Source organism: Mirounga leonina, unplaced genomic scaffold, assembly GCF_011800145.1.
Source record: "Mirounga leonina isolate KUSES-001 unplaced genomic scaffold, KU_Mleo_1.0 Mir_169, whole genome shotgun sequence".
In the NCBI taxonomy this organism is placed as follows: Eukaryota; Metazoa; Chordata; class Mammalia; order Carnivora; family Phocidae; genus Mirounga; species Mirounga leonina.
Window position 1 is genome coordinate 18,186,174 of NW_023270431.1, and position 17,270 is coordinate 18,203,443.

A 17,270-nucleotide genomic window follows, 5' to 3' on the forward strand; every position below is an offset into this window, starting at 1 on the left:
TAAAAAAGAAGATGCCTCATATTCAAAGTTAATCCCTCTAATAGTGGTGGGCAAGAGGGTGACCTGTCTTCAATCTTCTACTGGGCCTGGCTCTTGTTAGTTTACTTTTCTGACATTTTGTTCCCACTAACTTCTTCCTCACAGCCTATAACTATACTCAAACTTCTATTATTAAAAGAATACTCCAAGACCAATTATTTTTTCTCTTCAAAAAAAAAAAAAAAAATCTTGGGAGAGCAGTCTTTATTGGCTATGGTTCCTTTTTTATTTTATTATTTCTTTTTACTCTACTGTATTCAGATTTTTACTCTTCACTCTAGGAGAGCCATCAGATTTTTTTTTCCCCTACCACTTCAAGAAAACTGTCAGGAATAATTCACCAATGATCTTTGCCATTTTGTGTTAGAAGTAAATATATCTATGATGTCTAACTCTGTTGATCATTCCCTGTTTCTTGAAACTATCTGTTCCTTTTTATTCTAGGACATTGTAATCTCCCCTTCACCCTCTTAATTTTCTCACCATTGTATTCATCGCCATTGATGGCTTCTCTTCTTTTCCTTACCGATTAAATGCTAGTTTTCCTTACATTCCTTTCTTTGCTTTCTTGTTTTTTCATATGTTCTCATTCTCATGGCTTGAAACATCACCTGTAAATAGATGATGCCTATATTTTATTCATATTCTGGTCTTTTCTCCTAAAGTCCAAAGTTGCCTAGCCAACTAATTGTGGGATATGGCAACCTAAGTGCCCTGTGGAAACCTGCCCAAATGTCTGACCTTACATCACACCATACTCCCTTTGATTATTAAACTTATGGACTTCCAAGATGCTAAGCTTGTTGTCATCCTTGAGCCAGCAGTTTCTTCTACTTGAAATACTCTCCCTCAAGGTCTTAGGGTTATTTTCTTTTTGTCCTTCAGGCGCAAATGTCAGCTCTTAGGACAGGTACTCCCTGACAAATTATTCAAAAATAGAATTCCTCCCAGTACTCTTTTTTATATCACTTCTAATTTTTTTAATTTTATTTTATTATGTTATGTTAGTCACCATACATTACCTCATTAGTTTTTTTTTTAATTTATTTTATTATGTTATGTTAGTCACCATACATTACATCATTAGTTTTTGATGTAGATGTACATGATTCATTGTTTGCGTATAACACCCAGTGCTCCATGCAGAACGTGCCCTCTTTAATACCCATCACCAGGCTAGCCCATCCCCCCACCCCCTCCCCTCTAGAAACCTCAGTTTGTTTCTTAGAGTCCATAGTCTCTCATGGTTCGTCTCCCCCTCCAATTTTCCACCCCCTTCATTTTTCCCTTCCTACTATCTTCTTCTTCTTCTTCTTCTTCTTTAACATGTAATGTATTACTTGTTTCAGAGGTACAGTTCTGTGATTCATCAGTCTTACACAATTCACAGCACTCACCATAGCACATACCCTCCCCAGTGTCTATCACCCAGCCACCCCATCCCTCCCACCCCCCACCACTCCAGCAACCCTCGGTTTGTTTCCTGAGATTCAGAATTCCTCATATCAGTGAGATCATATGATACATGTCTTTCTCTGATTGACTTATTTCACTCAGCATAATACCCTCCAGTTCCATCCATGTCATTGCAAATGGCAAGATTCCATTCCTTTTGACGGCTGCATAATATTCCATTGTATATATATACCACTTTTTCTTTATCCACTCATCTGTCGATGGACATCTTGGCTCTTTCCATAGTTTAGCTATTGTGGACATTGCTGCTATAAAAATCAGGGTGCACGTACCCCTTCAGATCACTACATTTGTATCTTTGGGGTAAATACCCAGTAGTGCAATTGCTGGGTCATATGGTAGCTCTATTTTCAACTTTTTGAGGAACCTCCATACAGTTTTCCAGAGTGGCTGCACCAGCTTGCATTCCCACCAACAGTGTAGGAGGGTTCCCCTTTCTCCGCATCCCTGCCAACATCTGTCGTTTCCTGACTTGTTAATAATAGCCATTCTGACGGGTGTGGGGTGGTATCTCATTGAGGTTTTGATTTGGATTTCCCTGATGCCGAGCTATGTTGAGCACTTTTTCATGTGTCTGTCTTTAAAATTTCTGATTCATTTGTACACTTGCTTCTTTGTTTATCATCATCCTAGCCATACTAGACTGTAAGACCCATGAGATCATGGACGTTCTTTCTCTCCTGTATCTCCAGCACTAATAATAGTACATAAGTACTAGACACTAGGCCCTAAATAAATATTTGATGAATGAGTAAATTAATAATTTCAAGTTCAAACTGCAAAAGCCAGTTTATTGCTTTTTCTTTCAGCCTGCTTATCCACCCTAGTTTTATTTATTTATCCTGGTGAATCCTTATTTACCCTATCTAAGCCAGAAAGCTTGGAATCATAATTCCTGCCCTTACCCTAACATGTCGTAGTCACAAGTCCTATCAATTCTACCTCTTCGCATTTCTTCTGTCCATTCCTTCCTGTTCAGTTCCTGGCCCTATCCTTTTAGCTGATATCTTCGACTCTCCCTTAGACTAGTTTAATAATATCCTGGCAAGTCTCCTTCCTTTAGTCTTCCACACCTCCAAAATATTCCAAACTATTAGAAACAAAATCATATCATATTGATCATATTACCACTTCTGCCTAAGGTCTTTCAAAGCCCAATCCCTATTTGCCAGACTTATTAGAATCAATCCAAGAACTTTCAAAATCCTGCCCTGACCTACTTTTCTCCCTCTAATTTTAACTATATTAGGATCTCTCAAACAGCACTACTAACCAGTTATATCAGCAACATACTTGAGTTTAGGCCTTCTTGATTTTTAAAAATTCCTTTTGTCCTTTTTTTTTTAAAGATTTATTTATTTATTTGAGAGAGTGAGAATGAGAGAGAGAGAGAGAATACATGAGGTGGGGGAGGGTCAGAGGGAGAAGCAGGCTCCTCGCTGAACAGGGAGCCCGATGCGGGACTCGATCCCGGGACTCTGGGATCATGACCTGAGCCGAAGGCAGTCGCTTAACCAACTGAGCCACCCAGGCGCCCTCCTTTTGTCCTTTTTGCTTGAACTGCAAAATATATAAATGGAATTATGAATAAGATACGCAAACAATGAATCATGGAACATTACATCAAAAACTAATAATGTACTGTATGGTGACTAACATAACATAATAAAATAAAATTTAAAAAATGAAATACTGAATGATTTCTCTAGATTTTTATTCTACTTCATAAACTCTTAACTTTATTTCTCAGGTGACTAATTAATGTATATTCTGTGCTTTAAAAGGTGAGCTGTGGAGGACACTCCTTAATACCGGGTCTTGGTCAATTAGGGCTGCCTCTGAGAGCAGTTGAGAACACAGGAGACACCACTGCCTGCCAAGAAATCTCTTATCAAAATAACTACCTAAGGCTTTTCCAGGCCAGAAGGGAAAAATACTCACTGAGGCTAAAGAAACAAAGGAAAATAAGAATTACTAAAAAAGTACTTATCCAGCAGGAAAGGCAGAGAGCATGAAAGGATCAAAAGAAATGAAGTGAGGGTCTAACATATGGATGCATGAGAAGTTAGACAAAATATAATTACACTGTCATAGCATTTTTACTTTGATGTTTCTCGTGTGTTTAAATCAATAGGATCTTTTTAAAGCTACTGAACAGGTGCTAGAAGATTAACACATTCAACAAACATTTGTGTTACCCACTTAGAAATCATATATATATGATAAATGTGAATCATATATATATATATTCCATTAGAATTACTCATATGATCATCATTAAGAATTTTTTTTTGTCATTAAATATGAATCAAGTATCTTGTGAGTAAAACCAGTTTGTTCAAACTTCATTCTTTTTTTTTTTAAGATTTTATTCATTAGAGAGAGAGAGAGAGCATGCAGAGAGAGAGAGCATGAGCAGGGGGAGGGACAGAGGGAGAAGCAGGCTCCCTGCTGAGCAGGAAGCCCAATGCAGAGCTTGATCCCAGGGCTCTGGGATCATGATCTGAGCCGAAGACAGATGCTTAACCAACTGAGCCACTCAGGCACCCCTCAAACTTAATTCTTAATATAAAGGCAAATATCATGTTTTTGTATCTTTGTATTTGAACTACAGTGACCAGGATTGACATGAACATATAAAAGTTGAATTTACTTTTGCTCTAAGGCTCACATTGTAAAATGGCTTCTTTCCTGCTGGAATAATTGGCAACTTAAAAAAAGTCATGATTGTCTCATTCTTATTTTGAGTATAGAATAAGTAGTGTGTTGAATTGCAACAGGAAAGGTGTTCTTCATTTCAGCTTCCCTACTCAGGTCCCCCACTTCTAGGTGGGGACAGGATGTTCACAGCCAGGTATCCCAGCTCTGCTTGCTATCTCTTCTTTTTTTTTTTTTTTTTTCTCATATCTTTAAGTTTTATTCTTCTCTCTTTTCTAAGCATGTTTTGCATGAAGAACCTGTTCTGGTTCCATGCTTTTCCGTCTCACAACTGAAATACAAAAGTGCAACTGATTTGGGTAGGTGGCTCATTGTAAACACGATGTAGGACCACAGCTTTGAAGATAGCAGAACGGGAGAAGTTGCAAAGATGGATTATGTTACTTCTAGAAGGCTGTGTTATATCTTGTCTTATTATAGAAGATAACTTTAAATATTCACTCCGTCTATTGCAGTGGTATATTTTTAAAATTAAAATGACCTTGGGGCACCTGGGTGGCTCAGTCGTTAAGTGTCTGCCTTCGGCTCAGGTCATGATCACAGAGTCCTGGGATCGAGCCCCACGTCGGGCTCCCTGCTCAGTGGGAAGCCTGTTTCTCTCTTCCACTTCCCCTGCTTGTGTTCCCTCTCTCGCTGTGTCTCTCTCTGTCAAGTAAATAAAATCTTTAAAAAAATAAATAAAAATAAAATTAAAATGACCTTACATTATGGAATAAATGCCTATATGCAATGAATCCCAGTTTCCCCAATACTGGTCACTGATGTAGGATGTCATTTGAGCTTCAAGGAGTTTCCTAAATATAAATATTATCATTTTTAATTCAACAGAGGAGGTTCTTTTACCAAATCACCTGGGAGAGGTTCCTCTATAGGACGAGATATTAAGTGGTCATACTGCTGATGCTGGAGAATTGAGTTACCACTTGCTACCAGGGCTCTACAGTTGGAATTCAGAGTATTGTCCCATTCAATATCATCTACTTGTACACAACAAACCAATTACCGAGAAGCATCCATAATTGGAAAGATAGCATTCATTATTATCCCCACACTATTACGCATTTAGAGAAAGGTTATTAATTTCCTTTAATCTATTCATTTATTGTTTTGTTTTCCCTCCCAAATTATGACTGTGCTTAGTCTTTTCATGTTTCTCTTTTCTATTTCTAACAAGCCTTCACTTAAAAATAATTGACTCAGACAAGGAAAGGGCTCTATGTAGGTGTACATAATTTTTTTTCATGGTATTTGGGAACTGGATGATATTTGACTCAGAAGACCCAAAGCCAGCCTTCTCATTATTTCATTTGTTATTTTAGTGTTCTTTTATCATACATGGGTTTTGCCATTTAACTCTTGACCTGTACAGCGATAATACATTTCTGTAATTCATACAATTAGTTATTTTATGGGTTTATATTTTTTTTCTGAATTGATGAAGGCAGCCTATAACCATTTCTTGGAATTTTTCCAAGGTAAAATTATATCTATGTTCTATAGCATAGAAATGTGGGGCCACACATGTTTACTTTTCAAGTTTATAAGTGTCCACAGAACTATATTTTGAGAAGTTTTAGGGGTTTTTGTTTGTTTTTTGAGAAGTTTTAAATTCCTTCCCAATAGATAGAGAGATGGGTGACTACCCTTTTTGTTATGGGTCTTTATTCGTTAATCTCAGTTACCATAATATAAACATTCCCTTCCGCTTCTTAAGTGATTTTCAAGTCATATGAATCTATCCGTAGCCAGTAACACCAGGCTCTTGGAAAGATTATAATCCCAAACTCTCTGTTCTCCAATATTTGTGAAAATTGGCACTATTTGAAAAATAATTCTTGGAGAATTATACAAAACCATGCATTCTATTTGTTCCCTCAGTTAAAGCACATATTACCTCTGAATCAAGCTGGACCAAGATAGACTTGTATACAGTGATACAAATATTTCAGTGTAATGTGTACATTGTTAGTCACATCTTCTATAAAATGGTGATTAATACTACCTTATGAGTTTGTCATGATAACTGAATTAAATAAATCATGGGAAATATTAAGTACACTTCTTAGAGCAAAACTAGTGCTCAAAAATATTGGCTCTATTTTTAAAAATCATACCTATAAGGTATAAAAGTGCTCCTTTCTGCCTGAGGACCAATAAGGAAGTTTCACAAAGTGGGTAACACCTAAATTGGAACATGAAGGATGAGTAGGACTCTCCCACAGAGCAAAATGACATAAAGGAACAGTATGCACAAAGGCATTGAGATGCAGCAAAAGGAAATAAGAGGCCTGCTTATAAAGACACATGGTGACAAGGTTGAGAGGTTTAGGTTTTTTTATTCTGGAAGTGAATGGTATCTGGTCTATTAGATTTTTGTTTGTTTTAACTGAGTTTTAGAAATAATGGAGAATCTAAAAAGAATTATCTCAGTCATCATTCACAGTACTATGAATACATTAATGGATAGCAAGTCTTAATTTTGGCACCAATTTAGTTACTGGAGTAGGTGTAAAAATATTGAAGAAAATGAAAATATGTGGAATGCAAAGGATTTGAAGTGTGCATAGTGTTGTATTTTGAGCAATATTTATCTTGAAGATTTCATTTTCAATTGCTCTTCTGTATATAAAATTATTTTAAAATGCTCTAAGATAACATTATTAAAAAGAATCTGTCATTGGAAAGCAATAAATTTCTCATTAATTTGTATGTTTTGAAAGTTTGTATTTGACAATACTCTCTAAGCAAAGCCCTATAAAATACTTTAAATATTTATTTACCAGACATTTTTTTTTTTTAATCCATAGGAAGAATACACATAGTAGAGTTAAAAAAATTCTAAACATAAGACCTAGGTATCGTCTGACCATGAATACAGCGTGTTACCTTCACATAATTACAATACTTTCCTGGGCCTCATTTCTTTATTTGATTAAACTGATTTATCTTCCCTCTGGTGAGGTTGAAGCTCCACTTTTGTGATTACTCATCATCCATTTCCAAATATACAAACATTTTATGAACAAAACTTAGAGTACTAATGGCTTAGAGAAGGAAAATACAAAACTCTGCTTGCAGTTACTCCTATTAAAGGCATTTTTCAAAGCTCATTTGGGAAGGAGATTAGATTAAAATATAACTATAGATAAAAGTTAAAGTTAATAGTGATAATTCAAAAACTGAGATGACTTTTAGAGTTCTAAATTATGCCCATATGCAAATCTGACAACCTATATTTTTAGTACATTATTAAAATCTAGAAATGTACTTTTTCATTTATTCCTATGTGTTTATCTTTCTTCAGCAAATTTTAAAATTTACTCATTGCAAAAACATTTACCTAAATTTCTCTAGATGGTTCAATGTATTTTTTAAATGTTCTCTTTGGCATAGATCAACATAGAACTATTTTTCTCTCATTTGTAAGCTCATAAATAAGAAGAAATTTCCTTTTTATTAAGAAACTATGTTAATATATTTATGATAGTCATTAAGTTAACAAACACATTTAAATTTTTGCCAAGTAGTAACTTAACTGATAAAATACAGTTTAGTAAACAGTAGCCTTCCATGACTTGATATCCTCAGTTATTTGGATCAAATTTTCATTATTCTCAATGTTAGAAAATGCATCTGCAAACACAATTAGCTATACAGTAGGTGAATAATCAGTCTCCAGTCATTATGAATAAGACCCCTGTTTATTTGTAGCATATTTCTACAATTAAAATCATGAAATATAAATCTGCAGCAATTGATGTAGTAACTGAAATATGATCCTTAAGTTTGCTCTCCTGTGTCAGCCTGTAAGAGTGTTCTGCAGAATGCTAGTATTCCTATAGATGCTTCTTGGAAAATAAGGTTCTATAAACAAATGTTTGGGAATTTTGGATTTGACAAAGAGAAGCAAATTGTGTTACATTTGTTCCAGTGTCAGTCATTCAGAGGAGTCTTAATTGGAGTACTAAGCTCATTTTTTGTATGATAGCTCATGGGACTAGAGATACGGCACAGGATATATTTTGGGAAATGCAGTTTGTTTAAAAACACTTTACATAAAATGAAATAACACAAAATAAAAATCATAGCCCACCTGGCCTCTGCTACTCAGAGGAAGATGGGGGCTGTTGGCTCAGATGCTTTTCTGAAAAGAAAAGACAGCACTGTCCCCAGCTTCTCATAAGTTTGCTATTGCAGCACTATTCCTTTATTCTTTAAAAGTGTAAAGGGGGAATCCAAATTGAAGCAAAAAATTAAAAGAAGAAGATTAAAGATTTATTTTCTAGATATGCTAGTAGAAATAAAATTGTAGTTTAATGTAAGATTTATTATATGATGGACTTGAAAAACATCTAGTTGCAAATCAGAATAATTGCCCTTCTCTTATGAAGTCAATCTGGAGGGTGAAGTGTGGAGATTGTTTTTCTTCTATGTGAATTACTTGTTTCCTTTAAAGAAAAAAAAAAATCAACGTAAGGAAATCCCTAAAAGTTTCAATACAGATTTCTCCAAAAGGGTTATTGCTGCCAAGTTTTTTTTTCCCCAATGTTGCATAATCTTTGTATAATTTATAAATGATAACAAAGCAATCAGGCCACATTCATAAAAACCCAGTGACACATAATTTAGTTGAATCTGAGGATTAGAATTAATTGTCTCTCTTTGTTCCAAGTTCTAAATCTTAGTAAATGATTCACTGCATGTCATTACAGCTTAATATTTGCATGAAATCACAGTTTAGCCAGCATAATTTAACAGCAATTAAAAAGCTATTTAATCGTCATGCAAATTGGTGTGAGGGCCCTTGAGTAAGAAGGGTGTCTGCCTTTTTTTTTTTTAAGTATCTCCAGGCGGACAGTTATATACTTGCAGACACCCATAACATAATTGATAACATTCTTCCTATTCATGAAAATATAAGTGAATAATAATTCATGTTTTCCTTTATAAATAAGAGAAAAGAGCAACAATATGAATATGTCATTCTGTAGGAAGACCTTATTATGATAATGATAATGTATATCTTTATCTCCCATGCATAAGTCTAGGTTGGAGGTAAAAAGCTACACATGTCCCTGTGCTCTAATTTATAATGCCTTCTGTCTTTTCCTTTCTGAAGAAAGACGCTTCTGTAACTCTCTGAAACATGAAATGGCATAAAACAAAGTATGCAGAAACCTGTTAGAAAAGCTAACCATCCCATTTCTAGGTCAGGCTTTAGGTAATATACATACAGATGACTGAGGCCCCTACCCATCAGTTTGCTGTTATCAGGATCCAGCAAAAAGAAAAAGGAAAATATAAAATAACAATTCTTAATATCTCAAACCCAATACATAGTTACGTAAATTTATGAGTAATGTTATGCTACTCTAACACTGTATAACAGATCTCACTAATGAGTCCCATGTACTTATATCCCTGTACTATTCCCTAAAGCCAGAATGTTCTTTTTAAAACACATTACCTCCATATATAAAATCTCTAAGCCTATTCCTGTTGTACATAGAAAAATATCCAGACTCATTACAATGAGCCTAGGAGTCTTGCACTTTCCCACCCCTTCCTCTTCCTTAAAACTCACTTCTTACTTTTTCCTTTTGCATTCTAGCCACAGTGATTATCTGCCAGTTCCTTGACTATTTTAAGATCTTTCTTGACTAAAGAACCTTCTACCCTTAATACTCTTCTCACTCCTCTGACATCCTCTTCTCACCACCTCCATGAGGCTTTCTCCAAATGTTTCTCAGATTGGTCCTCCTGATAGTTTTTTTTTTTTAAATATTTATTTATTTATTTATTTATTTATTTATTTATTTATTTATTTTGAGAGAGAGAGAGAGAGAGAGAAAGAGCATGTGAGTGGGGGGAGGAGCAGGAGGGAGAGGAACAAGCAGACTCCACACTGAAAGTGGAGTCCGATGTGGGGCTCGATCCCATGACCCTGAGATTATGACCTGAGCTGAAACCGAGTCAGACACTCAACTGACTGAGCCACCCAAGCACCCCTGGTCCTCCTGTTAATGTTTATTTCATCTCCTTTCCTTTTGATTTTTGCACTACTACTTATTATAATTTGAATTTTATTCTTCTATTTAATGTGTTTATTTGCCTGCCACTCAACTTAAATGTATATAACAAAGTAAGAATTTGTCTGTTACATTCACACTGTAAGTCCAAGATCTAGCAGGTTATCTGGCACACATAGTAGTCACTTAAAAAAAATATTTATTTCATGAGTGAATGACTATATCTTGAGATCTATAAAGACCCTATACCAAAACTTGAATTTCTCTCTATAGAAAGAATATTGAAGATAATTCTATCCCACCTTCTAAGCAAATTTTCTTGATAGCAGAAATTTAAAGAATTGTTTTAGAGTTATTAAAACTAGTTATTCTAAAATATGACAGGAATGTTATTTTATTTTATTTATACAATCAATCAAAAGCATAGTCTCTTACAGAAAGGATTCTGTATTATTTCACACATAGTGTGGTGCTGACACCTAGTAGACCTTCAGTTAATGTTTATGCAAGGAATGATACAAACCTGGGGTTTGAAGTACTCACATAAGTATAAAAGATTATTGACACAGTTTTAAGAAAAGACTGGAGTAGTTAAAGGATATTAAGTACTCTATGCAGTGTGATCCATATGGAAAAATATTAAGAAACATATTGTGTTTTTGTATGTGTATGTTAATATTTTTTTCAAATTTTGAAAATGGTGATATAATTATTAAAATGTAATTAAAACCATCACATAATTTTTTTAAAGATTTTATTTATTTGAGAGAGAGAGAATGAGAGAGAGAGAACACACAAGAGGGGATAGGGTCAGAGGGCAAAGCAGACTCCCTGCCGAGCAGGGATCCCGATGCGGGACTTGATCCCGGGACTCCAGGATCATGACCTGAGCCGAAGGCAGTCGCTTAACCAACTGAGTCACCCAGGCGCCCAAAACCATCACATAATTTAAAACAATGTTTGCTTATGATATATTCCAGTAAGCAAATTTTCAAAGTATAATTACTGTATCTTTTGGAGATTTTTGACTTTTGATATTAAATATTCATATTAATATACCAAAAAGTTAAGATATAGACCATCTTCCCCCCCGCAAGACTTTTTTCTTACTAGGCTTAATCAGATGTTTTTAACCATATTTCCTTATGGTTCCTATCAGAAGAGTTCAAACTAATAAACAAAACAAATGTTTATTGTTGAAGTTTTCAAGTTAGCCCCCTTCTAATTCATTGTCCTACACATGTACATTTGTTTTTTAATTGCTTTTCTCTAGGGCCACCTTCAGCTCCTAGGAATGTGGCTTTTAACATCAATGAAACGGCCCTTATTTTGGAATGGAGCCCACCAAGTGACACAGGAGGGAGAAAAGATCTCACATACAGTGTAATCTGTAAGAAATGTGGCTTAGACACCAGCCAGTGTGAAGACTGTGGTGGAGGACTCCGCTTCATCCCAAGACATTCTGGCCTGATCAACAATTCTGTGATAGTACTTGACTTTGTGTCTCACGTGAATTACACCTTTGAAATAGAAGCCATGAATGGAGTTTCTGAGTTGAGTTTTTCTCCCAAGCCATTCACAGCTATTACAGTGACCACGGATCAAGATGGTAAGTTCCACTGCTGTTTTCTCTAAACAAACTCGTAACTCGCTTCAGATGCATAATATCCCTGGTGGACCTATATTCACTGAGGTGCAGTTGTATACTCTATACACTAAAGAGGTGATCTTCTGGTTGTTTTTCTTACTATTTTGTAAGGTCCAGAAAGATATTTTTTATATTACTTCTTATTAGTAAGGTTAATTAGATATAATGCTTCTCTCCAATGTTTATGCATTGCTTTTGATATAATCCTATACAAGTACATCTTAATAAGCAAGTCCATATCACTTACCAACAAACGTCAGATATAAAAAAAAATGTTGCTAAGTGAATTGAAATTTAGTTCCTCCACTTATGCTGCCATTTCTTTTCCATATCAAATAAAGCAAATAGTAAGAATTCATGTTAATTATAATTCATATCTATGTTGTAAAAACATTGCAGCCAACATGCTTAACTGTGATCCACTCTGAAAAGAAACAGCAAATATATCCAGAAATGTATCCAAATGTTGTTGTTAGGCACCATTTGTAAAAAGTTGTTGAACAGTCTTTTTAAAAAATCCAGTTGCTTTCAGTTAAATGTTCCCTTCATAACAGTATAGATTTTTACGGCAACATAGTTAGGCACGAATACCCCTGTGATTTTTATAAGTATATATTCTCTTTAACTCCCTCATAACACAATTTACTGCAGTACATGATACAGAAAAATCATCAGAGATTTTAAAAACTCCCATTGAGAAGCATTCATAAATTATGTGGACACACAAATGATTGTCTTATAGCAGAAAGTATTGTTGTATATGAGCACATATATATATGAGACAAATTTATAAAGATAAAACTATTCTTATGCTGTAACAAATGCCACAGATTATGTGGTTTAAACAACAGAAGTTTATTTTCTCACAGTTCTAGCGGCTAGAATCCAAGAATAAGGTATCAGCGAGGTTGATTTCATTACTCAGCAATAAAAAGGAACAAATTACTGATACACACAACTTGGATGAACTTTAAGGGCTCTGTGCTGAGTGAAAAGGACAATTTCAAAGGGATGCATACTGTGTGATTCACTTATATAACGCTCTTGAAATGACATAATTATAGACATAAAGAATAGATAGGTGGTGGCCAGAGCTGGGGAATGGGAGAGCTGGCCATGAAGGGCAGGAGAGAGCATTGTGATAATACAGTTATATATCTTGATTGTTGTGGTAGTTACATGAAGCTACGTATGTGATAACTTGCATAGAACTACACACATACACACATACACACATATACACACAAGCCCAGTGGATTTTACTAATGTCGATTTTCTGGTTTTGATTTTGTACCATAGTTATGCACATAGTTAACACTGGGAAGGCTGAGTAAATGATGTATGGGATCTCACTATATGTATTTTGTGAATCTATAATAATTGTACAATTTAAAAAAAGTTGCTAAAACTGTAAAATGTGTAGATAGAAACTTTAGTATTTTATTAAGAACATTTTAAATGAATGTGACTTATTTAAATTAATACACATAAATTCACTTTGCTGATAATCTTCAGAAATACATCTGATAAAGCCAAGTAGTACTGTACAATCATCTTTATTTACCATGCAATTTTACCCTTCATTTAGCAAATAACTACACATCATAGAATTTGCTTAATGGCTTTTAAAAAGGAATTCCTATTTCCTCTTTTTTTCCTTCTTTCCCATAGTGTCAACAAAATCTTATCAAATATATCTTCAGAATAAAAGAGATTAGCATCTTCTGTTCCTCTCTACATTAGCAGATTATATCTAAGGCCTTTTGGCTGCCATTGGGTAAAAAATACAACTCAGAACAACCATTCTTAACTATGGGGGATAAAAACAGTATATCACTTTAAATAAAATATATATGTACCTATCTTTACATAATTTCATACATATTGCATTGGGCAGCCTTTCATTCTAGGATTAAAAGAAAGTTCATTTAGTCTACTTTTCCACTTAGCAGAGAAGAGAATATAAATTGTTTCTCACTTTTAAAATGAGAGAATTCATTAAAACTGTATTGCTTTGAAGACAGGTTAGTTAGGCACAAAATAAAATATAGGATCCATATATTGAGACTATACATTCTGGAAGGATAATATTATTAAGCAGTCCTCCCCAGTAAATTTCACTTTGTTGAAGTATATTAAGAAACAATTATTGTTAATTTAACTGTGTTTTAGATAAAAATAGTAAGAAAAATCTAAATATATTTAAATTTTATTTGAAAAGTACATAATGGACCTAACTGAGCTAAAATATTGCCACAAAAATTAATAAAATATTATGACCAGCAGAAACTAAACAAGGATGTCCACTCTTACCACTTTTATTCAACATATTGCTGGAAAATCTAGCCACAGCAATCAGACAACAAAAAGAAATAAAAGGCATCTAAATTGGTAAGGAAGAAGTAAAACTATTTGCAATTGACATGATACTCTACATAGAAAACCTTAAAGATTCCACCAAAAATCTACTAGAACTGATAAACAAATTCAGTAAAGTTGTAGGATACAAAGTCAATATACAGAAATCTGTTGCATTTCTATACACCAATAATGAAGCAGCAGAAAGAGAAATCAAGGAATCAAGCCCATTTACAGTTACACCAAAACCATAAGATAACTAGGAATAAACCTAACCAAAGAGATGAAAGACCTGTACTCTGAAAACTATAAAACACTGATGAAAGAAATTGAAGGTAACACAAAGAAATGGAAATACATTCCATGCTCATGGACTGGAAGAACAAATATTATTAAAATGTCTATACTACCCAAAGCAATCTGCACATTTAATGTAATCCCTATCAAAAACCACCAGCATTTTTCACAGAACTATAATAAACAATCCTAAAATTTGTATGGAACCACAAAAGACCCCAAATAGCAAAAGCAATTTTGAAAAAGAAAAGCAAAGCTGGAGGCATCACAATTCTGGGATTCCAAGTTATATTACAAAGCTGTAGTGATCAAGATAGTATGGTATTGGCACAAAAATAGACACATAGATCAATAGAACAGAATAGAAAACCCAGAAATGAACCCACAACTATATGGTCAATTGATCTTCAACAAACAAGAAAGAATATCCAGTGGGAAAAAGACAATCTCTTCAACAAATGATGTTGGGAAAACTGGAAAGCAACATGCAAAAGAAGGAAACTGGACCACTTTCTTACACCATACACAAAAATAAACTCAATGAATTAAAGACCTAAATGTGAGACCTGAAACCATAAAAATTCTATAGGAGAACATAGGCAGTAATCTCTTTCACATCAGCCATAGCAAGTTTTTTCTAGATATGTCTCCTGAGGCAAGGGAAACAAAAAAATAAACTTCTGCCCAGCAAAGGAAATAATCAACAAATCTAAAAGGCATCGTAAGGAATGGGAGAAGACATTTGCAAATGATATATACAATAAAGGGTGAGGATCCAAAATATATAAAGAATTTATAAAACTCTAACACCTCTAAAACAAAAATCTAGTTAAAATGGGCAGAAAACATGAACAGCCATTTCTCCAAAGATATCCAGATGGCCAACAGATACATGAAAAGATGCTCATCATCACTTACCATCAGGGAAATGCAAATCAAAACTATGATGAGATATCACCTCACACCTGTCAGAATGGCTAAAATCAACAACACAAAAACCAACGAGTATTGGTGAGGATGTGGAGAAAAAAGAGCCCTCTTGCACTGTTGGTGGGAATGCAAACTGGTGCAGCTGCTCTGGAAAACAGTATGGAGGTTCCTTAAAAAGTTAAAAATAGAGCTACCCTACAATCCAGCAATGGCACTACTGGGTATTTACCCAAAGAATACAAAACACTGATTCAAAGGGATACATGCATCCCTGTGATTATAACAGCATTATTTAATTGCCAAATTATGGAAGCAGCCCAAGTGTCCATATATGATAAATGGATAAAGACGGTGTGGTATACATACAAGGAAATATGATTCGGCCATAAAGAAGAATGAAACTGTGCCATTTGCAATGACATGGATGGAGCTAAACAATATAATGCTAAGCAAAATGAGTCATCAGAAAAAGACAAATGCCATATGATTTCACTCATATGTGGAATTAAAAATAAAAAACAAATGAGCAAAGGGGAAAAAAGAGAGAGAGTGTGAAACAAACCAAGAAACAGACTCTTAACTATAGAGAACAAACTGATGATTATCACAGGGGAGGGATATGGGGCGATGGGTTAAATAGGTGATGTTGGTTAAGGAGTGCACTTTTTGTGGTGAGCACGAGGTGATATATGGGATTGTTGAATCAGTACATTGTACACTTGAAATTAATATAACATTGTATGTTAACTAACTAGAATTCAAGTAAAAACTTAAAAAAAAACAACAAAAATAGTTCTATATACAGGATGGCAGTGAGCCACTGAATATTAAAATACATTTACCTGGCCCTAACAAAAGAAAGTATTATGATCAGCCTTGTAAGTATGAGTGACTATCCCCATGTCACAATTCTGAGAAACACAAAGAAGACCTTGTCTCACTATGCTGAAATTCTGACATTAGAATATCATGTCTTTAAAAATGCATATACTGGGGTGCCTGGGTGACTCAGTCAGTTAAGCGTCTGCCTTCGGCTCAGGTCATGATCCCAGGGCCCTGGGATCGAGCCCCACGTCAGGCTCCCTGCTCAGCGAGAAGCCTGCTTCTCCCCCTCCCACTCCCCCTGCTTGTGTTCCCTCTCTCGCTGTGTCTCTCTCTGATAAATAAATAAAAACTTTTAAAAGAATAAATAAAAATGCATATACTGTAAGCAAGGGTAACAGTATAAAATAGCTCAATCTGTTCATGTATCACTTATGCTTTTAATATCATATCCTAGTGTTTGATAAAAAAAAGGAGCTTATAGTAACTGGAGTCTCCCAGAGCCAGGCTTCAGCTGTTAGAATGTGTGCCAGCCTTAATAAGATAATAGTTTTACTGTTACAAATTGAGAAGGCATTTCCCATCATCTCACTTGGGTATCTTTGGAAAATCTCTTTGAAGCAACTTTAAAGGCACTTTCCAAGGTTATCTGGTAGATAACACATTGCAATTTTGTTGGACTGAGAGGACCACAGTCAAAGATTTTTCTCATTTTCTGTAGGTTATGTATCATTCTTTTTAAGCTAAAATGGAAGTGATACATGCTCTTCACAAACCTTTAATTTATTCAACATATATACATTGCTGAGTGAGCCTTTATGAACCTTACACTCTGGTGGGGAGGCAGATAATAAAAAAAAAAATGGCAAATATATAATTAGTATGTGATAAGTCCCACTAAAGAGAAGAGCAAAGTGCTCTGGAAGCATCTATTCTCTAAGTCTGGGGAATAA

The 17,270-nt window shown here is 34.8% G+C and overlaps 1 protein-coding gene across 1 annotated transcript in view; it reads left to right on the forward strand.

Moving 5' to 3' along the window:
* Nucleotides 1–17,270, forward strand: part of EPHA6 (EPH receptor A6) — an 833,709-nt gene that overhangs the window by 388,321 nt on the left and 428,118 nt on the right. The window contains exon 5 of the mRNA XM_035015180.1: nt 11,536–11,871. Coding sequence (XP_034871071.1) covers nt 11,536–11,871 — 336 coding nt within the window. The remainder of the gene's footprint in view (nt 1–11,535; nt 11,872–17,270) is intronic.